General features: G+C 42.6%; 2 protein-coding genes across 2 annotated transcripts in view; one reads left to right on the top strand and one right to left on the bottom strand.

The window, feature by feature from the left end:
- Positions 1 to 17498: 17498 nt before the first annotated feature.
- Positions 17499 to 20497, bottom strand: LOC139370740 (zinc finger protein 436-like). Its single transcript, XM_071110407.1, has 2 exons — positions 20210 to 20497; positions 17499 to 18677 (listed from the first exon to the last, which is right to left on the bottom strand). Exons 1-2 carry the CDS (start codon positions 20400 to 20402, stop codon positions 17851 to 17853), a joined length of 1020 nt encoding a protein of 339 aa, XP_070966508.1. The 5' UTR covers positions 20403 to 20497; the 3' UTR covers positions 17499 to 17850.
- Positions 20498 to 21978: 1481 nt separating this feature from the next.
- LOC139370739 (solute carrier family 41 member 1-like) overlaps positions 21979 to 25191 on the top strand; it is a 30457-nt gene continuing 27244 nt past the window's right edge. The window contains exons 1-2 of the mRNA XM_071110406.1: positions 21979 to 22207; positions 22636 to 23927. The gene's annotated coding sequence lies outside the window, so the exon portion shown is untranslated. The remainder of the gene's footprint in view (positions 22208 to 22635; positions 23928 to 25191) is intronic.

The following is a 25191-nucleotide window of genomic DNA, read 5'->3' on the forward strand; positions in this document are numbered from 1 at the left end:
AGCATTTAGCACCGACCAAACGACTTGGGAAACCCGGCTTCAGCTTGATCACCAAATGAATTGGGAAATAAATGAAAGCCTCACTAGCTAGCTACCAATCTATTTTAGTTTCACTGTCCGATCATTATAAAATTAGCCCACTAATTGTTATTTTTACCTTTCCACAAACGGTCTGGTATGTGTTGCTTGATAGGAGCAAGTTAACCAAAATTCATCAAAGAATAGGTCATGCATTCACGATTAGTTAGTGGCTACTGGCTTGCCAGTGATCTAGCTATCTACATTTCAGCAATTAGCTATTCTCCTGAAAGCAGATGTCAGTGGATAGAGTTCAGAAAATGTGTCTGAAAACAAACTAGTTGGCCGTTATTGTTGCCCGTGGTGTATTCATGTCTAACCAGTTGGCTAATGTAGCCTGTGTGCCTATGAGCTCCCTTGTCTAGATAGCTGTGTCTTTTGGCGTTCACGATAAACTAGCTAGCTAATTGGCTACTGCATGGCCAGTGTGAGCCAGCATGCTAGCTAGCCCGCTACATTTCAAATACGAAAAATTGGGGTGTTCAGATGATTACACTTAGATAGTTGGCTAACTACCTAGCAATCGGCGGGTGGGTTGTTTAGCAACAAAACCAATGGGTTGGCAAAACAGACGGGGTTGGCTTACATTAAAAGGATTTATGACAATGTAAACTATATTTAGTCTCCAAATGTTTATTGAAAACATAAATGAATTAATTTCAGCTGATAATAAAACATGTTTTGTTGAGTTACTTTTTCCTCAACTTGTTTCTCTTACTTTGTAGCAAGTCAAGCTAGCTTACACAGAGCAGCTCACGTTAGCTAGCTAGCTAAAAGATAGGCTGAAGACACTGTAGCTACACCTAATAATTGTCAACATAAAAAAACGTCATTACTTTTCAGAAGGAAAATGGGAAGCTACAGTCATACAGTGGCCCTCAAACCATCACGGTCACCTAATAATCCCCAGTTTACAATTGGCTCATTCATCCCCCTCCTCTCCCCTGTAACTATTCCCCAGGTCGTTGCTGCAAATGAGAACATGTTCTCAGTCAACTTACCTGGTAAAATAACGGATAAATAAATAAAATAAAAATACAGTGGGTATAGAAAGTCACCACCCCCTTTGAAAATGTTCACCTTTTGTTGCCTTACAGCCTGAAATGAAAACACAGAAATTCAGACTTTTTCCAGCTTTATTTACATACAGTAACCCACAAAGTGGGGATTTTTTAAAACTAGGATAATTCAATACAATTTAAACATTAAAATACCGTATTTGGATAAGTGAACACCCCCCTGAGTTAATACTTGGTGGAACCACCTTCTTTCTTGAATTACAGCCATGGGTCTCTTTGAATATGTCTCTCTACTAACTTTGCACACCTAGACTGCAACATTTGCCCATCCCTCCTTGCAGACTTGTTCAAGCTCAGTCAAATTGCATGGTCACCGCTCATGGACTGCACTCTTCAAGTCATTCCACAGAGTCTCGATGGGATTTAGGTTGGGGCTCTGACTAGGCCACTCAAGGACATTCACCTTCTTGTCCTTCAGCCACTGTATGGTTGTATTTTTTGTCACTTGGACATTGTGGGTTACCATGTGTAAATAAAGCAGTAAAAAGTCAAATTTTATGTGTTTTCATTTCAAGCTGTAAGGCAACAAAAGGTTAACATTTTTAAAGGGGGTGGTGACTTTCTATACCCACTGTATATTATAATTTGCTTGACATTCAATGTACTATTCAACATTTGTTATTAAAATAGCACTCATTTACAGTACCTCATTCTGGGGTTTGGTAATTTCCTGTTCTATTGACGGACTCTGACCGGACTGAAGACTACGCAGAGTTTGGAAAAATGTTAAGTATGCAGCATCCTTTTTGCAACGGAGCCTGTGACACAAGGGGGTACTGCTAGGCCACTCTGTTGCGGACATTCCTCCATTGAAATGAATGACATCCAGCGCAACGCAATGGACAGCAAAGTTGGGATGTGAATGGGGCATTACACTCCGCTGTGATCAAAATCTTCCTCAGTAAAGTGTACTCCGATTAGCTTGAATTCACTGATGCAGCAGTGAAATCCAGTCTCCTGAACTGCACAAACCTCAGCCAGGCTCGAAAATGTGGACTATTCTCGCTAGGAAAAGGTGTATCCTATGGTACGACTGGTGTTCGAGCTACCGGCAAAAACAGATTAATTTACCAAGCGATGAAGTTGGATTTAAAAGGCTGTAGTACTATCTGTTAGGTAGCCAGAGTCGTCTGTGTGGCCTTCACCTGAACAAACATCAAAAGCTAAATAATTTACCTGCAACATGGTCTTTAAGTACACATCACCTAACCTTACATGTGATTGGAAGGACTAGGACATAACTGACTTAACAGATAAATTCAGTAACTGGTTAGTAGAAGAGAGTTGATCATGTTGGTACCTATTCAATGGCATGATTCATGATCTTGGTGGACACCCATTTTCTCCACATTTGACTCAACCTCCAAGTTAAGTTTCATAAGTGACCAACTGCTTACAACTGCTTCACTCTCATTTCGTCCCTAGAAAATGTGGAGGAAGCTTTGTTTGCATGCTCTCTCACTGCCTCTCAAAGGGCTTTGTTTTGATCTGTCTCCGTGTTGTTCAACGGTAGCTGTAATATGATGCCAACATTACATAAGTCAAGCTGGTCCAGATCTCTGGCAGTGGGTTGAGAGTCCTATTAAGAGATATATTATTTTTATCCTCCACGGCCATGCCAGCCCGCCTGCTATCCCACTGCTCAGTGCCAAATTAAGGCCCTACTTGGGCAGAGGTTTATACAGGGACCAACTGAGGGGTAAATTGCATTGCAAGTAGCATGGTGTTAATGTACGCATACACATGCACAAACTCCTGACACATAAAGAGACAGGCACGCAAAAACACACACACACACATACTCTCAGTGACTCACTCACACACAGACACATGCCCCCCCCCCTCCCCCCTCTCCAAACCACATGGCCTGATCCCATGCTGACGGCTTTACTGTATTGGGCTGATTTATCAACAGGAGCAGAGGACAGGACAGGGTGACTTAAACAGGTTCTTGCCCTAAAACAAGCTGCTCTGATCCCACTCGGCGTGTTGACCTTCACATTTTAGCTCCCAACTCAATGGGTTTGGATTATTATCTTACTTACCTATGAGATTCACATGTCCAAATGAACAAGGTGCTAGGTATGAATTAAAGGCACACTCAGTTGCTCCTTGACGGGTAATGAAGAGGTACTAATCTAAGTGAATGTTAACTGGGTAGCGTATTACAATTTAAAATCGTCATATTGCCTAGTCATATTGATGCAACCTCACTGTCGTATCAACACACTTGCTCTCAGATTATTACTACGCTTAAGACTCCATATTCCTGGATAGACTGGGCACTTTCAGAGTGCTTAAAGCTCTATTTAAAGTCTTGTGTAATGTTAAAACCGAAAGTACCGAAGTCAGACCTGAAGTTGTTCTGTGTACATACAGTAGGACTGGACAGGTGTTTTTGGTTATTCCAGGAAGAAATATAGCGTACGCCGTATGCATAGCATTTATTTATAGAAAATGAATCTGCACCTATGAAAGTCCTCTCAGAGTCAGAAACTTAGAAACACAACAGCGACCCCAGTGGCCAGATCTTAGCCAATGGGTGGTAAGCATTGAGTCGTGGCCGGGGATAGAAATTATAATTACAGTGTATGATGGATATGTGGGGTCGCAAGCCAAACAACGCGGCACAGAGCATCCTCTCAGAGTCCATTTTATACAGAACAAACACACAAGATGTAGAATGTTTCCTTTGTATATACTGTATATACAGCACTGCAAATATTGTAATACTGTACATATGATGGCTTTTAACTGGACCATAGATTTCAGTAACGCAGTAAAGACTGTTGTCTTTTTCATGATAAAGTGACCTTGTCTGTGCCAGTCCAAAAATGTAGTTCAACTGTGTATCTGTTTTGGAGTCAAAACGAATGTACGATCCAAGTAGTTGTTGTTGAAGTTGGTATGTTATTAGGCCTAGTGTTAGACATAATGTTACTGTACCAAATGTTGCGCCTGTGATTAGTTTCACTTTTTTATGGAGGCATCAATGATAAATCATATGACACATATATTAGGTTTATATGTACATTGTGTAATGGGGCTATTTAGATACATTTAACACATACTCATGACAAAAGTTGCCAATGAAGTGTTGAAGACCCATACTACCTCACTCTACTGTAACCCTGATGAGTTTAATACAGTAACATGCACACACACACACACACACACACACACACACACACACACACACACACACACACACACACACACACACACACACTAAGGTACTGCTTTACTGGAAAAATAGACAGAACAGAAGTGTGGACAGTCTTCAATGCCTGGGGTTGGATGTCAGCGATTCCTCTATAACCCTAAGCAGAACAATGCATAACCTTAATCAATCTATAACCCCAAGCAAAACAATCCACTTGCTCAAAGGTTGGATTCAAACAACAGAGATGTGAGGTTGAACTCCTGGGGTTAGGCTACTTCAACCTACTGTCGATGAGTGTTAAACATGTTTAAGCTATTAATGATAAGAACCTGAAGCAGAAGATAGTTGTTTTCTGATGCAGTGTTGCCCCTCTGTGGGCCGAAATAGATATAACACCCAGCCTGTGAGATTGAAGTAACTGAGGTGTATAACATATTGTATTAATTGTATTCATTATTCATTAGGCCACACAGTTTTGCAACAGAAAATGAAAAATTGTGTTTCTCATTGGACAAGTTCCGGTGACATTACAAAAAAATAAAGCAGCATAGATCAATGCAATTGACACCACAGCTGTGGCACCTGACATAACTTTGTTGTGGTATACAGTACAAAACGTTTCAGTAAAAGGCAAAAGCTGATGCATACCCAAAAATGAAACTAAAAAGAAAGAAAGAAAGTTGCACACTCTAATTATGCTCCCAAATGTGTAATGGGTGTAGCAACCATAGTTGCTACAGTATACCCATTAAATGTTAGCATTATGCTCCCATTAAATATTTAGGAGCACAATTAGAATGTGTCACTTTCATCCCTTCTTTCTATACAAAGTGTTTCATACAGTAACAGCATCATGACTGTGTCATGTGTGTTATATCTGTTTGTTGTACAGTGGAAACGGACCTATTGAGTGCAAGGAGGAGCGTCTCCTGAATCACATCCCAACCAGTCACCAGGGCATGGCGCGTCACTGCGCGTCACCAGGGCATGGCTCCTAACCGACGTGTCCACCCTCTCCATCCTCGACAAAGTGGTCCTGGATCTCTTCTTATGGGCGCAACCCCACGACATGAAGAGGGTAGCGAGCCTATGCACGCCCCAGACCTTGGAGGGCCTCCTGTAAGCAGTGGAGATGCATCAGAACACCAAGGCCCTGCTGAGTGGGAGCCAGGACGAGTCGGCGACCCGTTCAGGGAGATGGAAGGACAGCCCCACCGCTGTGTACCCCGAACCGACAGTAGGCAGGGTCAAAGGACCGCAAACCCATGGAGAGACGGCTGGGGTAGGGCCAACCTGCCACTGACGACCCCAGGTAGATGGAGACGAAAGTAGGTGTTTTGAGTGTGGCGCCCGGGGGCACATTGCCTGGAATTGCCCAGCTCGAGAGGAGTCGATGCCATCAGCTAGCCCCGGAGGTGACCGAAAGCACACTTCCGAAACCCACTGGTCCCCCTACCGATCATCGGGGTGCACTTTGAATGCATCGCCATGGACATAGTGGGACCCCTGGAAAAAAAACAGCAAGAGGCCATATCAGTACATCAGCCCGGTACATCAGCACCCTGAACCTGAGCAAAGGATATTGGCAGCTACACTTGGCAGCCTCCTCCGGGGAGAAGACGGTGTTCTCGACACCAGACGGTTTGTCTCAGTAACGGATACTCCCGTTCGGTCTCCACGGAGCCCTGCCCACATTCCAGCGACTGATGAACAGAGTGCTTTGACCCCACCAGCAGTACGCAGCGGCCTATCTGGATGATATCATCATCCACAGCCAAGGTTGGGAAGAGCACCTGACGCACCTCCAGGCGGTGCTGGACACGTTCAGACAGGTCGGGTTGACCACAAACCCCAAGAAATGCAAACTAGAGTTTGAGGAGGTGGAGTACCTGGGGTATTTGATCGGACGAGGGAACGTCAAGCCCCAGGAGAGGATGGTTCACGCAGTATGTGACTGGCCCGTTCCACGCACCAAGACACAGGTCAAGTCCTTCCTGGGACTGGTAGGATACTATAGCCGGTTTATCCCCAACTTTGCAGCTATAGCTGATCTAGCAGGGGCCCACCTCCCGAAAACAGTGAAATGGATGGACGAGACAAAAGCGGCTTTCAGTCATCTGAAGGAAGCGCTGTGCTCCCATCCGATTCTCGTAGTGCCCGATTTCCATGTGCCGATAGTGGTCCAGACGGATGCATGTGATACGGAACTAGGGGCCGTTCTGTCCCAGATACACAATGGGGGAAAAAAGTACTCTAATGTTGAGAAAGAGTGTCTATCGGTGAAGTGGGCGCTAGACACTCTCAAGTACTACCTGTTAGTTACCCACTTCACCCTGGTCATGGACCATGCTCTCCTGGTCTGGATGGCCAGGGGAAAGGACACGAACGATCGGGTCACCAGGTGGTTCTTGTCCCTTCAACGCTTCTCTTTTTCTGTTGTGCACAGGTAGGTCAGGGGCGAAGCATGGAAACGCGGATGCCCTATCGAGAAAGGAAAAATACATCTCACTGATGACAGTCCCCTCCCCGACAGAGCTAACACACCTCAATTCAACTTAGACTATAGATAATTAACAGGCAGCGCTTGTTAACTGTTCTGTTACGTAACAATCACGTTTTGGAACAGTGAGTGCATTCTGACATCACATGCATAAAACAACTCACGCTGGGGCGACCGTTAGAGATATTCGGGAACTCACGTATGAAAAGGTTAAATGTCTATTTTAAGATTAACATGTAATGTGCTGAATTTATCAAATAAATCAGCCAATTCAGAAGGGAAGAGAAACTTTGGAGGGAGCTTCCTTTTTTAAGGTAGCTCTCGAGACTGGTCTCTCTTTCTGGGATCAACCTTCACAATATCTGGGCTTGCACTGTCTATCAGTCCCCTAAAGATGGAGGGCTCTGTCCATACTAATTCTCTACCTAGCAAGTTAAACTCTAGTAACCCATTATACTTTCATACATTGTTACTTTATAACATTTTGTAACCCATTATACTATTATACTATATACTATTAATACTAATACTATTAGTACATTTTACACCACTTAATTACATGTGGGTGTGCAAGTTGTATATATATATTTTTTATTTTCTATTGTTACTTCATCAGATCTCTAGTAACCCATTATACTCAATGTTATGTTACTTTATCTCTAATAACCCATTATACATGTGTGTTACATCACAAATTCCTCCTCTACACCATAGTTCTATTCATACAGAGGTTTAAATATTCACTAGTGTTCCATTTAACAGCATATTCAGGAAATAGTACTCTCTTCTTCCATCTCTCCATACAGAATCCCTATATAACATTATAAATCTCAGGTATTCACATCCACACCACCAGCAACGATCACAGCGCAGCAGCCCAAGAGGTACACATATAATTTTCACGAAGAGGGGGCATCAATGAACATTGTTGCAACCCTTACCCATCTCAACTGTTACCCTCTCAAACTTTTCAATGACTTCTCCTGTCAGTGCTCACTACCTGTAGATCAACGGGCTGTGGTGGACAGAACCCCTAGATAAGGTTATGGATCTAAACGTTATAGATCTAGAGCCCTTACATACTGCCTACAGACATGTTGCATAGGCATAGTTCATAGAGTTGGTTCCGGCATGTGTCTGGCACCGTTCTCCATCTTAACTTATATAACATATTCTGGTTATGTGCCCCCCCCCAAAATCTTTACCAAGCACAGGCAGGAACCAATGATTATTTATGACACTAAGACAAGATTAACATTTGCAAGACTGTCACTTCACAAGATAACATTTTCCATCACAGGATTCGGAAGAAAGACAACACCAAGGTAGGCCTGACCCTGACCAAGGACCGATGCTCTGCTCCTGCCATCTACCATTATCTTCAACTCACAAGAACAGTGAACCACTAAAGTACTCCTGTAATACTATGTTTGAGATGACATGTTTGGGACCACGTATTTCCCATAATTTGATACAGATAATGTTTGTGTCTAAGTTGATTGCAGCTAATAAATAATGCTAAAAAGACTTCTGGTCGATGTTTGCCTGTAAATTGACTGGAACCAGTCTATGCCGGCCCTACTACGCAACTGGATCAGAGGAAAGTGCCTGGCGCCTGAGTGGAGGTTGATGGACAGGTAAGAATATTGCCACGGTCTCACCTGTCCAGTTCAGTGACATCAGTGCAGATGAGGTAAAGAAGAAAAGGAAAGGAGGCCACTATCTAAACCTCAACTAAATCTTGTTATAAATAAAACATTTGAGTAAGTTGAGGAGACTAAACTGCTTTGAGTTACCCTGGATTGTAAAACTGTCATGGTCAAAACGTATTGATACAACAGTAGCTAAGATTGGGAGAAGTATGTCCATTGTAAGGTGCTGCTCTACCTTCTTGACAGCACTGTCAACAAGGCAGGTCCTACAGGCCCTAGTTTTGTCGCACCTGGACTACTGTTCAGTCGTGTGGTCAGGTGCCACAAAAAAAGGACATAGGAAAATTGCAACTGTTTCAGAACAGGGCAGCACGGCTGGCCCTTGGATGTACACAGAGAGCTAATATTAATAACATTGACGTCAATCTCTCCTGGCTCAAAGTGGAGGAGAGATTGACTTCATCACTGCTTGTATTTATGAGAGGTATTGACATGATGAATGCACCGAGCTGTCTGTTTGAACTACTGGTGCACAGCTCGGACACCGATGCATACCCCACAAGACATGCCGCAAGAGGTCTCTTCACAGTCCCCAAGTCCAGAACAGACTATGGGAGGCGCACAGTACTACATAGAGCCGTGACTACATGGAACTCTATTTCACATCAAGTAACTCATGCAAGCAGTAAAATTAGATTTAAAAAACACCTTATGGAACAGCGGGGACTGTGAAGCAACACAAACGTAGGCACAGATACATGCATACACACACACACGATAACATACGCACTATACACACACGTACACATGGATTTTGAACTGTATATACAGTGCCTTGCGAAAGTATTCGGCCCCCTTGAACTTTGCGACCTTTTGCCACATTTCAGGCTTCAAACATAAAGATATAAAACTGTTTTTTTTTGTGAAGAATCAACAACAAGTGGGACACAATCATGAAGTGGAACAACATTTATTGGATATTTCAAACTTTTTTAACAAATCAAAAACTGAAAAATTGGGCGTGCAAAATTATTCAGCCCCCTTAAGTTAATACTTTGTAGCGCCACCTTTTGCTGCGATTACAGCTGTAAGTCGCTTGGGGTATGTCTCTATCAGTTTTGCACGTCGAGAGACTGACATTTTTTCCCATTCCTCCTTGCAAAACAGCTCGAGCTCAGTGAGGTTGGATGGAGAGCATTTGTGAACAGCAGTTTTCAGTTCTTTCCACAGATTCTCGATTGGATTCAGGTCTGGACTTTGACTTGGCCATTCTAACACCTGGATATGTTTATTTTTGAACCATTCCATTGTAGATTTTGCTTTATGTTTTGGATCATTGTCTTGTTGGAAGACAAATCTCCGTCCCAGTCGGAGGTCTTTTGCAGACTCCATCAGGTTTTCTTCCAGAATGGTCCTGTATTTGGCTCCATCCATCTTCCCATCCATTTTAACCATCTTCCCTGTCCCTGCTGAAGAAAAGCAGGCCCAAACCATGATGATGCCACCACCATGTTTGACAGTGGGGATGGTGTGTTCAGCTGTGTTGCTTTTACGCCAAACATGACGTTTTGCATTGTTGCCAAAAAGTTCAATTTTGGTTTCATCTGACCAGAGCACCTTCTTCCACATGTTTGGTGTGTCTCCCAGGTGGCTTGTGGCAAACTTTAAACAACACTTTTTATGGATATCTTTAAGAAATGGCTTTCTTCTTGCTACTCTTCCATAAAGGCCAGATTTGTGCAATATACGACTGATTGTTGTCCTATGGACAGAGTCTCCCACCTCAGCTGTAGATCTCTGCAGTTCATCCAGAGTGATCATGGGCCTCTTGGCTGCATCTCTGATCAGTCTTCTCCTTGTATGAGCTGAAAGTTTAGAGGGACGGCCAGGTCTTGGTAGATTTGCAGTGGTCTGATACTCCTTCCATTTCAATATTATCGCTTGCACAGTGCTCCTTGGGATGTTTAAAGCTTGGGAAATCTTTTTGTATCCAAATCCGGCTTTAAACTTCTTCACAACAGTATCTCGGACCTGCCTGGTGTGTTCCTTGTTCTTCATGATTCTCTCTGCGCTTTTAACGGACCTCTGAGACTATCACAGTGCAGGTGCATTTATACGGAGACTTGATTACACACAGGTGGATTGTATTTATCATCATTAGTCATTTAGGTCAACATTGGATCATTCAAAGATCCTCACTGAACTTCTGGAGAGAGTTTGCTGCACTGAAAGTAAAGGGGCTGAATAATTTTGCACGCCCAATTTTTCAGTTTGTGATTTGTTCAAAAAGTTTGAAAAATCCAATAAATGTCGTTCCACTTCATGATTGTGTCCCACTTGTTGTTGATTCTTCACAAAAAAATTACAGTTTTATATCTTTATGTTTGAAGCCTGAAATGTGGCAAAAGGTCGCAAAGTTCAAGGGGGCCGAATACTTTCGCAAGGCACTGTATGTGGTAGTGGTGGAGTAGGGGGCTGAGGGCACACAGTCTGAATGTATTGTAATGTTTTAATTGTATAAACTGCCTTCATTTTGCCTTGGCAGCAGCTAATGTGGATCCCTAATAAATACAAACACAAATTGAGATGCACTCAAAAGGCTGATTCCACTGTGGTCTCTCCTACTGTCTCCCTTCTAGTATGTGACGTTCTACGGCTCCACTCTGGTTGACAACGGTGCGGCTGCTAACGGACAACCCCTGGAGATCCCCGGTGTCAGTCGACCCGGTCTGGTCACTAAGGCATGCCTGGTGCAGTTTGGACACGACGGCAAGACGGTAAGTCGCCTAACGTTACACAAATGTTATTTAGACATACGTTTTATTACCAGGGTTGCTACCATAGATTGTCTCTCTTTTTTTAAATTTTTTTAAACCCTGTTTATTTTTGCAAATACAAAAAAAACTTCCAAATCTTTCTGAGGGCATTCGTTTCTAACTTTTTGGATTTAAACATTGGCCTATGTAGCATCCCTGCATGTAGACATGCTGTACTACCTGGCCTTGAGGTCAGGACTATCATGGCATAGTTTCAGTGGCGTTCATTCCCGGCAATCTCTCGGGGACTGGTTCCCGCACCGATTCTGGCTGTTCCCCCTCATTGGCAGGAGAAATAACTTTGGATGTTTTCCAGTCGAACCTTAGGCCTGCGCTGAAAAGCTCTCTGTGAGGTGTTATGTATTCTCTAGGAGCAACTGAGAGAAAGAGTCAGGGGATAGAGAGAAGGGTTCAGAGATTGAGTCAAGGAAGTTAAGAAAGATTGGGGTGAGTGAGAGTTTGTTAGTGTTGCATCAGTTTATGGGAAATGTGTTGAAAGAGAATTTTGGGGACAGAGGGCTGCATCACAAAGGGTTGGAGATTAGGCTGTGTGTGTGTGTGTGTGTGTGTGTGTGTGTGTGTGTGTGTGTGTGTGTGTGTGTGTAAGCAGGGTAATTAGGCCGGGTCCCACCGGGTCCAAGACCCGGCACCTATGGTTATTTGAATTATCTAAGGAAAAATTGTTGTCCACATTTTAATTTTCAACAGCCAACAACACAAGAAGCAACAGCAAAATCAGACAACCCCATAGTAGAACTGTTTACACATTCAATTGTTCAGCATATCAAATTGTGAGCACTGCACAGGGAGACAAATATGCATACACTGAACAAAAATATTAACGCAACATACAACAATTTCAAAGATTTTACTGAGTTACAGTTCATATAAGGAAATCAGTCAATGGAAATGAATTAAACCCGAATCTATGGATTTCACATGACTGGGAATACACATATGCATCTGGTCACAAATGCCTTAAAAAAAAGTTAGGGGCGTGGATCAGAAAACCAGTCAGTGTCTGGTGTGGCTACCATTTGCCTCATGTAGCAAGACATCTCCTTTGCATAGATTTGATCAGGCTGTTGATTGTTGTCCCACTTTTCTTCAACGGCTGTGCGAAGTTGCTGGATATTGGCGGGAACTGGAACACAATGTCGTACTCGTTGGCTCAGAGCATCCCAAGCATACTCAATGGGTGACATGTCTGGTGAGTATGCAGGCCATGGAAGAACTGGAATATTTACAGCTTCCAGGAATTGTGTGCAGATCCTTGCGACATGGAGCCATGCATTATCATGCTGAAACATGAGGTGATGGAGGCGGATGAATGGCATGACAATGGGCCTCAGGATCTCATCACAGTATCTTTGTGTATTCAAATTGCCATCGATAAAATGCAATACTGTTCGTTGTCTGTAGGTTATGCCTGCCCATACCATAACCCCCCGCCACCATGGGGCACTCTGTTCACAATGTTGACATCAGCAAACCGCTCGCCCACACAACTCCATACACACTGTCTGCTATCTGCCCGGTACAGTTGAAACCGGGATTCATCCGTGAGAAGCACACTTCTCCAGCGTGCCAGTGGCCATTGAAGGTGAGCATTTGCCCACTGAAGTCGGATACAACGCCGAACTGCAGTCAGGTCAAGACCCTGGTGAGGATGACAAGCACGCAGATGAGCTCCCCTGAGACAGTTTCCGACAGTTTGTGCAGAAATTCTTTGGTTGTACAAACCCAGTTTCATTAGATGTCCGGGTGGCTCATCTCAGAGCATCCCGCAGGTGAAGAAGCCGGATTAGGTCCTTGGCTGGCGTAGTCTACAGTTGAGAGGTCAGTTGGACGTACTGCCAAATTCTCTAAAATGACGTTGGAGGTGGCTTATGGTAGCGTGGCATTGTGTTGTGTAACAAAACTGCACATTTTAGAGTGACATTTTATTGTCCCCAGCACAAGGTGCACCTGTGTAATGATCATGTTGTTTAATCAGCTGATATGCTGCACCTGTCAGGTGGATGGATTATCTTGGCAAAGGAGAAATGCACACTAACAGGGTGTAAACAAATTTGTGCACAAAATTTGAGAGAAATACGCTTTTTGTTTATTTTTTACCTTTATTAAGCACTAAGACCACGGTTTCTTTCGCAGATGCATGAACACATCAATAAACTACAATTATACTATACATATCTGTATACACCTCAATTACACAATGCATGAAAAGCAAACACAGAACACAAAAAGCAAAACACAATCATATGAAACACACTCATCCACCTGAATTGCCCAACATGAGTATTAAGACTAGCTGTATTTCTAAGATATGCTATTGAGCTGCAAACCACACATGGTTTAGAGCTGCAAACCACACAGGGTTTATATGCAGACGTGATGTATCCAAGCCCAGAATGAGTGCTGCAACAAAGGGGTTTATTTGCCCAATCTGGGCTAAGAGGAGTTTTGACCCAAGTCTACTACACATGGTCTCAGTCTAGATAGGGGAAATACACTACTCTTCTCTACCACTCTTTGAAAGAAAGATGGGCTTTTCTGACCTCTACTGGTCATAACTGTACTACAAGTGGAGCTAAATTCAATGATTAGTTTATCTTTATTTAACTAGGTAAGTCAGTTAAGAACAAATTCTTATTTACAATGACGGCATACCCCGGCCAAACCCTAATTGTGCACTGCCCTATGGGACTCCCAATCACGGGCAGTTGTGATACACCCTGGAATCAAACCAGTCTGTAGTGATGCCTCTAGCACTGAGATGCAATCCCTTAGACCGCTGCGCCACTCAGGAGCCTACAAATTATGGGGACCTCCTTCCCGTATACAAACATCACGTGACTCATTGTAAAAACGAGGAGAATCTAGTCGTGTTCATTAGGCACCACACTGAAGAACATATACTAAAATGGAGGGACTACCTAGTCTTGTTCAATAAGAAATACTAATTTGTTTTACTTTACTTGATTGAGTTTATTTTTACAGGGACAGTTAACATGGATCAACATTTCAGTAATGTATTTCAATTTTGTTACATTAAATTGTTAAATGTTTTCCGTCGTGTGCACTAATGAACACGCCCCTGGAGTTTTAACATTGCCCAAAATCATGCTGCAATAGATAGGACTTGCTATAGCTATTTATAAATTTACCCTGCATGCGTGTTTGGACAGTAAAGTCAAATTTGAAGTCTGTCTGAAAACACCCTTTCAGTGAACATATCGGTAATGACGTTCCCTCCATAGTTGAATTGGTAAACATACAGCAAGTTAATTCCCTTTAATAATATGTCATATTTTCCTAATATACTGTAGCTGTCAGATTGAGAACTGGCATTCTTTGAATAGGTGTAAGTAAAATGTTAGGCTACGTTGTTTACATTTTAAATATATAAACCTCTGTCTTCCACACATAGGGAAGAGAATGACATCCAAGATGTACAGATTTTTAAAAATATATTAGACAGTGATATGCACTCCATTAGTGACTCCCCCAAGCTATCCATCTGTTTGACTACCTTGAAGTGGTCCAAGGATCCATAAATGATAGATACAATACAAGGTACCAGAGAACTAGTTACATGGACTTTTTCGTTTTTCCTCATGGAACTCACTAGCTAGGTTTCCATCCAATTGGCGACAGATTTTCATGTGAATATTCAAAAACTTTCCCACCAGAGATGTTTACATTACATTGTTGCGGATAACGTAGTGGACATAAAATAGACAAATATTGTGGTTAAATTACCATGAACTGAATTTAAAAATACAAGTTGAATGGGTTTCCATTGCATTTTCAACTCTACTGATGGTTTTGTCAAAAATAAAATTGCGTTATATAGCTTATGTGCCCACTCGGGTCTTGGCACGTGTACTCTAGCCAACAGCTTGCAGATACAGTGCAGGTAGGCTTTCCTACATGATGAGATTAGTATGGACAAAAGAGCGAGATTACCTCGATTTGTCAAACAGCCAAGCATCGATCATCATGTGACCAGAATAAGAGTTTAAGACGGTCTATATATATTGGAACTGATCAAGCTCATCACCGTGCACTTTCACCAGCCTGTGAAGTTCATCATTTATTGAATCGGTAGCCTAATAAACAACATGCTTTATGAGTCGCAGTGGGAGGACCACACAACATATCATCTTGTGACTTTTACTTCGATATAGCATAAAGGCGTTTCCAGCGCCATTTGTTGCATAATTTACTTTACCGACACAAAAAAATCCCACTCTGTATAGCATGTGTCGACATTTGGAAAGTTAACTGTACCGACAAATTAGCTGCTTCCATCAGGGCTGTCGTAACATATTTTTTCCCCAACGGACTTTACTCGCTTAAAAAAATTGTATGGAGAACCACATACACAGTGCCGTGAAAAAGTATTTGACCCCTTTCTGATTCTCTCTCATTTTTGGGGGGAACTGAATGTTATCAGATCTTCAGCCAAAACCTAATATTAGATAAAGGGAACATGAATTTACAAATAAGTATATATTTGTTGTGTTATTAATAAAGTTATGCAACACCCAATTCCCCTGTGTGAAAAAAGTAATTGCCCCCTTACACACAATAACTGGTTGTTATAGACTTGTTTGTTTTGGATTAAATTCAGCTCTGTATCAGAGAACTCTACAGGAGAATGTCAGGCCATCCGTCTGTGTGCTGAAGCTGAAACACAGCTGGGTCATGCAGCAAGACAAATGATCTAAAACACACAATCAAGTCTGCCTGAAAATGGCTAAAAAGCAACACATTTGAAGTTAAATCCAGGCCTAATCCCAATTGAGAGGTTGTGGCAGGGCTTGAACAAGCAGTTCAATGCTTGAAAATCCACAAATGTCACCGAGTTAAAGCAGTTCTGCATGGAAGAGTGGGCCAAAACTCCTCCACAGCGACGCTAGAGACCGATCAACTAACAGGAAGCATTTGGTTGGAGTCATTGCAGTTAAAGGTGAGTTATTGAGTGTAAGGGGTCAATTACTTTCTCACACAGGAGCATTGGGTGTTACATTTGTGCCATGTAGTGTATTTCATAAAGTTATGTATGTGGACACCTGCACGTCGAACATCTCATTCCAAAATCATGGACATTTGCTGCTACAACAGCCTCCACTCTTCTGAGAAGGCTTTCCACTAGATGTTGGAACATTGCTGCAGGGACTTGCTTCCATTTAGCCACAAGAGCATTTGTGAGGTCGGGCACTGATGTTTGGCGATTAGGCCTGGCTCGCAGTCGGTGTTCCAATTCATCCCAAAGGTGTTCGATGGGGTTGAGGTCAGGGCTCTGTGCAGGCCAGTCAAGTTCTTCCACACCATGTCGACAAACCATTTCTGTATGGACCTTGCTTTGCGCACGGGGGCATTGCCATGCTGAAACAGGAAAGGGCCTTCCCCAAACTGTTGCCGCAAAGTTGGAGGCACAGAATCATATAGAATGTTACTGGATGCTGTAGCGTTGAGATTTCCCTTCACTGGAACTAAGAGGCCTAGTCCGAACCATGAAAAACAGCTCCAGACCACTATTCCTCCTACACCACACTTCACAGCTGGTACTATGCATTGGGGAAGGTAGCGTTCTCCTGGCATCTGCCAAACCAAGATTTGTCCATTGGACTGCCAGATGGTGAAGTGTGATTTATCACTCCAAAGAATGCATTTCCACTGCTCCAGAGTTCAATGGCGGCGAGCTTTACCCCACTCCAGGCGACGATTGGCATTGCGCATGGTGATCTTAGGCTCGACGAACGGTTCTTATGCCGACATTTTTTTCCAGAAACAGTTTGGAACTCAGTAGTGAGTGTTGCAACCAAGGACAGGCATTTTTTTTTTTTTTTTACACACTTCAACACTCGGTGGCCCCGTTCTGTGAGGTTGCGTGGCCTACCACTTTGCGGCTGAGCCATTGTTGCTCCGTTGCCACTTCACAAGAACAGCACTTACAGGGCAGCTATGACGGTGCCCACGTTGAAAGTCACTGTGCTCTTCAGTATGGGATTTTATACACCTGTCAGCAACAGGTGTGGCTGAAATAGCCGAATCCACTCATTTGAAAGGGTGTCCACATACTTTTATGTATGTGTGTATATATATATATATTTATGTGTATATATGTATATATATAATTTGTGTGTGTGTGTGTGTGTGTGTGTGTGTGTGTGTGTTTGTGTGTGTGTATATATATATATATATAAAATTGTTCACTCAGGTTCCTGTCATCTAATATCAGATTTTGGTTGAAGATCTGATAACATTCAGTATCCAAAATATGTAGAAGTAGAGAAAATTGGAAATGGGTCAAATACTTTTCCACAGCACTGTACAGACAACCAACCACATTGGCTACATGCTTTCTAGAAATGCCCTCCCATTTATGAATTTTGGCTAAGATAGGAGCTTCGCCCTCAAACTTTTCTTACTCTGTGGACAGATTATGCTTCCTTTTTTCCTTTAATAACACATTTCAATTGTCCCATTATCATGACTGCCAGACTAAAACGTCTGTGTCACCAAAGGCATCAGGGAAAGGACAGTAACGTCAAAGGCCCAGGACAATCGGACCACAGGCCACTGTCCTATGCACTTGCAGCTCTCCCATCTGACTGAAGCTTTCGCCACAGTCATGGCATCGGTATGGGTTCTCCTTGTGAGTCCTCCTCAAATGTCCTTTCATATGAGCGTCCTGCCTGAACGCTTTCCCGCAGACTGGGCAGACAAACGGTTTCTCTCCTGTGTGAACTCTGATATGCTCGTTCAGATGACTCTTCACTTTGAAACCTTTCCCACAAAGGTGACAGCTGTGTGGTCTCTCCCCTGTATGAGTCGTCATGTGGTCTCCCAGACCCTTCCTGGCTGGGAACCCCTTTCCACAGACATGGCATCGAAATCGCTCGTATGAAGCGCGTCTCTTCATAAATTCAGACAGTGTTCCTATATGCCTAAATGGTCGTCCTCTCTTTGTTTTCCGTTGCAGAGGGCTCATGTTTTCACTCGGAGCTGCAGAACAGTGTGCGTTTACTGTAAACAAGAACTGTGGGTCACTCGTTGGTACTCCGTAGCCCTCTCCATCAGGTTCTGTTTTCATGTGTTCCACTAGGGTACTCGACAGATTATTAATCTCATTGTCCTCCACAATCTGGGTTTTAAAAAGGTGCGAGGGCCAAGGGTCCTGGTCAAACCCACTTTTCACACAAGGAGGAGTGAATACAAACTCTATGTTATGACTATGAGACTCAGGCCCTTGCAGTTGCTCTTCTACCAGTCTCGTCCTGAAGTCCTGTTCCACTGTACTTTGTGCGGGCTCTGAGCTTTCTTTCCGCAGACTGAGGCCCTTCATTTCCTCTTCTGAGACATGATGCCTAGGTTCTGGAGGGAAGGAAAGGCAAATAAATGTTAGTCAACAGAGAGCCGTATTAATATATCTTACTAAGACTAGCGGAGTAAAAAAAATCTAAATGATCAGCTTCAATTCAGTTAGCGCATAAAAGCACTTTGTCAGGCCAAATACAATATATCACACACTCCTTTCTTTAAACATTTATATATTTCCCCCTATTGAAAACTGGGATTCATAGTTTACTGGTAACATTACTGTCTTTTACTTTCATTGAAAAATTGAAATTGTTGTAAAGTTGCGCGCTCACAGAATCGTTGGAGGCACAGAATCGTCTAGAATGTCCTTGTATGCTGTAGCATTAAGATTTGCCTTCACTGGAACTAAAAGGCCTAGTCCAAACCATGAAAAACAGCCCCAGACCATTATTCCTCCTCCACCAAACTTTACAGTTGGCATTATGCATTGGGACAGGTAGCATTTTCCTGGCATCCAACAAACACAGATTCGTCCATCGGACTGCCAGATGGTGAAGCGCGATTCATCACTCCAGAGTCCAATGGCGGCAAGTTTAACACCACTGATCTTAGGCTTGTGTTTGGCTTTTCGGCCATGGCATGGTAACCCACTTCATGAAGCTCCCGACGAACAGTTCTTGTGCTGACGTTGCTTCCAGAAGCAGTTTGGAACTTGGTGGTGAGTGTTGCAACGTTTATGTGCTTCGCACTTCAGCGGTCCCATTCGGTGCGCTTGTGACCTACCACTTCACAGCTGAGATGTTGTTGCTTCTAGACGTTTCCAGTTCACAATGAGAGCACAATTGACCGGGGCAGCTCTAGCAGGGCTGAAATTTTACAATTTGACATGTTGGAAAGGTGGCATCCATAACTAGGCAAGTCAGCTACATTGGCCTAGCTGACTTAGTTAGCTAAATTTATCTCCCCCAGAGACCACCAAAGAAAAATCCTGATTCAAACTTTTTTCTCGTCGGTTAACCCTTTCCTTTCTAACAAACTGAAAAGATTCAAAAAACATAATTGATAATAATAATAATAATTTTATAAATCCTTAGCCTTTCTCTGAAAGCAGAGCAGGCCCTCATTGTTCCCTACTGTGTTTGGGTTAGTAAACATTTGTAGAGTGGCTCTTTTTGCCCTCAGCATGCATTTTTTCACCATTCTTAGTGTTTAAAGAACCCATATGTTCTTCTGAAATATTAACATAAATACTAAACATGTTGAACTCTTATTATGGTGACGATTTTACAAAATTACAGTCATGGTCATTAATTGGCCTCGCATTTTTCTGGTCTCGGTCTTGACTCGGTCTCAGCCCTCTCGTCCCCACCCGGTCTTGGTATGGACTCGATTCGCTCCGGCCTTGAATCGTTCTCGCTTTAGGTGGTCTCGAACACAAAACTGTCCACAGATATTGGGTTCCAGCAAGTTGATTAACAGGTGACAAGAGAAGTGACAAACACTGTGAGCTTGCAGTGCGCGGAACGTCAAGTAAGGTAGGATACAAGCCAGTCAAACACTAAGTTGAAGTAGTAGTCGTTACAAACCTGCTCTATGTAACTTTATTTGTGGTTTCATGACCAAATCCAACATGTTCTGTAACCGTTTGTTCTCCTCCTTCGAACGGGAGACTTCTTCTTGATACTCTACTATCGTATTTTCAACTACTCCAAATATCTCTACAGCAGCCGCGATCAATCGCTCACGCAGAAACACATTGAGCAATTGTATTTTTGACATGTTGGGAATGCACTGTCACTAGTATTTTATTATCAATTTATTTCAATTTAAAGCTTTTTTGAAACCCTTCTTGTTAAATGTGCCTGCCAGGAAGTAAACACTGCTCGCTATACTTTTTTACAGTGCGTGCACGACAACACAATACCGCACTACCGCCGCCTGTTGTCCGGAGTGGAAACAAAGGTTGACAATACGCTGACGTTTTTCAACCTATATTTTTGGTTCACATGTAAGAAGAGACAGACATGACTCTCAAATGGCTATTTCTTCCAAAAACACTTTCCAGACTGGAACTTGGGCTGCACGCTGGCTATTGGTTAAGATTCTGGTAGTTCCATATAGCCAATAACCTTTCTGTCCTAGTACTGTACACCATTTATGAATACAGTTCAGTCCTGATTCAGGGTATGCTAATGGTATGACTTTGGACTGTTTGGAATAAACCTAATAAACTGCAGTGCATGCAGACATGCTGAACTGCATGCTTCTTTTCGAATGAATATGTGTGCACTGTTTACAGTTGAAGTCGGAAGTTTACATACACCTTAGTCAAATACATTTAAACTCAGTTATTCACAATTCCTGACATTTAATCGTAGTAAAAATTCCCTGTCTTTGGTCAGTTAGGATCACCACTTTATTTTAAGAATGTGAAGTGTCAGAATAATAGTAGAGAGAATTATTTCTTTCAGCTTTTATTTCTTTCATCACATTCCCAGTGGGTCAGAAGTTTACATACACTCAATTAGTATTCAGTAGCATTGCCTTTAAATGGTTTAACTTGGGTCAAATGTTTTGGGTAGCCTTCCACAAGCTTCCCACAATAAGTTGAGTGAATTTTGGCCCATTCCTCCTGACAGAGCTGGTGTAACTGAGTCAGGTTTGTAGGCCTCCATGTTTGTAGGCCTCCACACACTTTTTCAGTTCTGCCCACAAATGTTCTATATGATTGAGGTCAGGGCTTTGTGATGTCCACTCCAATACCTTGACGTTATTGTCCTTAAGCCATTTTGCCACAACTTTGGAAGTATGCTTGGGGTCATTGTCCATTTGGAAGACCAATTAACGACCAAACTTTAACTTCCTGACTGATGTCTTGAGATGTTGCTTCAATATATCCACATCATTTTCCAACCTCATGATGCCATCTATTTTGTTAAGTGCACCAGTCCCTTCTGCAGCAAGGCACCCCCACAACATGCTGCCACCCCCGTGCTTCACGGTTGGGATGGTGTTCTTCGGCTTGCAAGCCTCCCCCTTTTTCCTCCAAACATAACGATGGTCATTATGGCCAAACAGTTCTATTTTTGTTTAATCTGACCAGCGGATATTTCTCCAAAAAAGTACAATCTTTGTCCCCATGTGCAGTTGCAAACTGTAGTCTGGCTTTTTTATGGCAGATTTGGAGCAGGGACTTCTTCCTTGCTGAGCAGCCTTTCAGGTTATGTCAATATAGGACTGGTTTTACTGTGGATATAGATACTTTTGTACCCGTTTCCTCCAGCATCTTCACAAGATTCTTTGCTGTAGTTCTGAGATTGATTTGCACTTTTCGCACTAAAGTGCGTTCATCTCTAGGAGACAGACCGCGCCTCCTTCCTGAGCGGTATGACGGCTGCGTGGTCCCATGGCGTTTATACTTGCGTACTATTGTTTGTAACAGATGAACGTGGTACCTTCAGGCATTTGGAAATTGCTCCCAAGGATGAACCAGACTTTTGGAGGTCTACAATTTCTTTCTAAGGCCTTGGCTGATTTCTTTTGATTTTCCCATGATGTCAAGCAAAGAGGCACTGAGATTGAAGGTAGGCCTTGAAATACATCCTCAGGTACACCTCCAATTGACTGAAATGATGTCAGTTAGCCTATCAGAAGCTTCTAAAGACATGACATAATTTTCTTGAATTTTCCAAGCTGTTTAAAGGCACAGTCAACTCAGTGTATGTAAACGTCTGACCCACTGTAATTGTGATACAGTGAATTATAAGTGAAACCTGTCTGTAAATAATTGTTGGAAGAATTACTTGTGTCATGCATAAAGTAGATGTCCTAACCGACTTGCCAAAACTATAGTTTCTTAAAAATAAATTTGTAGAATGGTTGATAAACGAGTTCTAATGACACTTAGGTTGTAGTATGTAAACATCCGACTTCAACTGTATGTATTTTGCTTGTGTCCTTGTTCTTCCATCTCAAGTCAGCAACAACTATCCATCATTTTGTTCCTCTGCAGGTTCACTGAATTCTGCAAAGGTGGCCAGCGCAGGGACAGAAAGACAGAGCAGCATTGACTCATTCTTGACCACCACAGGTGTCCATCTGTACAGCCAGGGCCACCCCAGGCAGAAGGCCATAACAGAGGCTATACTGCAAGACCTGATCATTTCCTGCCAACTGCCTATGTCCTTAGGTGACAACCCTCACTTTAGGCATTTCCTGTCCATGGTAAATGACAAATATAGACCAGTAAGTAGGCCCACGTTGACCAGGTGCCTGCATGACTTAACACTTAACACTGCCCTAGAGAAGACAGAATCAGTGTCTGTCACTGTAGATATATGGACTGACATGATCATGAGGGGCTTCGTGGGAGTAACGGCCCATTACATGGCTATGGCAGAGAGAAAAAAACTCCCAGACTGGAGTCAGTTCCGTTGAGCTGTGATAGATTCACAGGGTCACACACTGGGGAAAGAATCAGTAATACATTTGAAGTAATATGTGATCATTTTGGCATAAAACATAAATTAGATTTATATCATATGTGATCACGCTGCAAATATGAAAAAGGCCTTCACAGTTTGTTTCCCCAAAGTAAGCAATGATCATGATGATGATGATGATGATGTGGATAAACTCCAGCCTATGGGAATAATTTGGTGAAGAGTACAATGCTGATGTAGAAGCTATCCGAACCAACTGCAGGCAACAGCGCTTACAGTTCTTTGCCCATTCATTACAACTAGTGATTAGAGATGGACTAAAGGAAACCAATCATAAACAGCCTGCTGGCTAAGGTAACTAAACTTTGCAACTTACTACATACTACCTGTGGTCTGAAAGAAGCATTTGAAGCTGAGTTCGGAGCCAATCGTTGTATCCCTGCTGATGTGTCTACCAGATGGAATTCCATCCTCCCAAGGACACAAGGAACTCTGTTTATCACCAAGGGAATGGAGCCAGCTATTGGAGCTAGTGGACATTTTGGACCCTGTGGTGACTCTCAGTGCTGCCCTTCCTTGTGTACTGTCACTCAACTATCATATGCAAAGTATACTGAGCACAAGTTGTCACCTAGTCAGTCTCGTAAAAGCACTGCAGCAGTCACTCAGACGCCGATTCCAGGGGGTGTTTGTGAATGTCAGAATGGAGCACTCGGATGAACAGGCAACAAAACTTCCATTTGGTGACAATGTATACATAATGGCTGCACTGCTGGACCCATCTTTCTGCCTGTTCTGGCTTGATTATAATGTCCTCATACCACATGAGGATAAAGCTGAATTGAAGGAGTCTGATTGGTAGGTACAATGCATTGCAACCTGCAACGTTTTATATGTCACTTGCAATCAAATAATAATGTATTGCTTTTCTTCATATACTGTTATTCTTGATTATATACATCATTTAATTACATTTTTTCAGACCTTGTTCTGGCTGAAGCACGGAAAGTCACCATTACGGAGAGCAGTAGTAGAGAAGAAGAAGAACAACCACCTGCCAAAACCTCTAGACTGTTCTCTGCCCTCCGCAACAAGATCAGCAAGAAGAAAGGAGACATAAAGTAATCTGTCAGAGCAGAGATTTTTTTCGCTATATTGAGGTATCTTCTGATGAAAATGAAGTTGATTGCTTGGATTTTTGGAGAATCCATGCAAAAGACCTCCCAAGGCTCAAGCAGGTAGCAATGACAGTGTTGGCTTTGCCTGCCAGCAGTGCCCCAGTGGAGAGAGTGTTTAGTCTTGGAGGCCTCATCATGCGACCTCATCGTGCCAGGCTCAGTGCAAGAACGCTGACAAACTTGATCTTTCTGAAATGTAACCTGTCTACAACATACATTTTCTCTGTCCTAAGGGCACAGAACGTAATGTACTACTTGTTACAGGAAATTGTGTTTCTGTTAAGTGTCCAGGTCAGTAAGTATATTTTAGGGATAAAGGTCATTACGTTTGATAAAAAGGACACTTTAGTAGTGCAGTTATTGAACAGGTGTCAGTCGTTATGGTTAACATTCATGCTTGTCATTTATCTTTCCTCACCTACAGATTTTCTGTTTGTGTGACAGAATGAATAGAAATATAGACAAGGTCTGCCACAAAATAAAGTGTTATGTTAGCTTTTTTTTAAATATCTGGAACAATTACTTTTATTAATGTAAACTGTCTACATTTTAAAAGGACATTTACAGTGGGGCAAAAAAGTATTTAGTCAGCCACCAATTGTGCAAGTTCTCCCACTTAAAAAGATGAGAGAGGCCTGTAATTTTCATCATATGTACAATTCAACTATGACAGACAAAATGAGAAAAGAAAATCCTGATAAACCTGATAAGGTGACCTGGCTGGGCACGCCGTCACTAACACATCAGTCTTTGTCACAATGGGATGACCGAGGTCTGTTACGTTGTGTACAGTTTTTTACGCAGCTTAAACTTAATGCAGCGTTGGCATACGTCTAAAAGTTTAGAAGGGTTAAACTGTTCATGGACCACAGTCAGATAAAGTAGGATGTATAAGCATACAAAAATGCAATGCATCCGTCTCTGTCTCTACAGGCCCTATTAAAAAAA

This window comes from Oncorhynchus clarkii, chromosome 17 (genome assembly GCF_045791955.1).
Source record: "Oncorhynchus clarkii lewisi isolate Uvic-CL-2024 chromosome 17, UVic_Ocla_1.0, whole genome shotgun sequence".
Classification (NCBI taxonomy): Eukaryota; Metazoa; Chordata; class Actinopteri; order Salmoniformes; family Salmonidae; genus Oncorhynchus; species Oncorhynchus clarkii.

Excerpts from the sequence above, each read along its gene's own strand:
- LOC139370740 (XM_071110407.1), bottom strand. The coding sequence starts at position 20,402 with ATGTCAAAAATACAATTGCTCAATGTGTTTCTGCGTGAGCGATTGATC. Across the intron at positions 18,678-20,209 it reads AATAAAGTTACATAGAGCAG|AACCTAGGCATCATGTCTCA; the intron begins GTTTGTAACGAC and ends CCTTCCCTCCAG.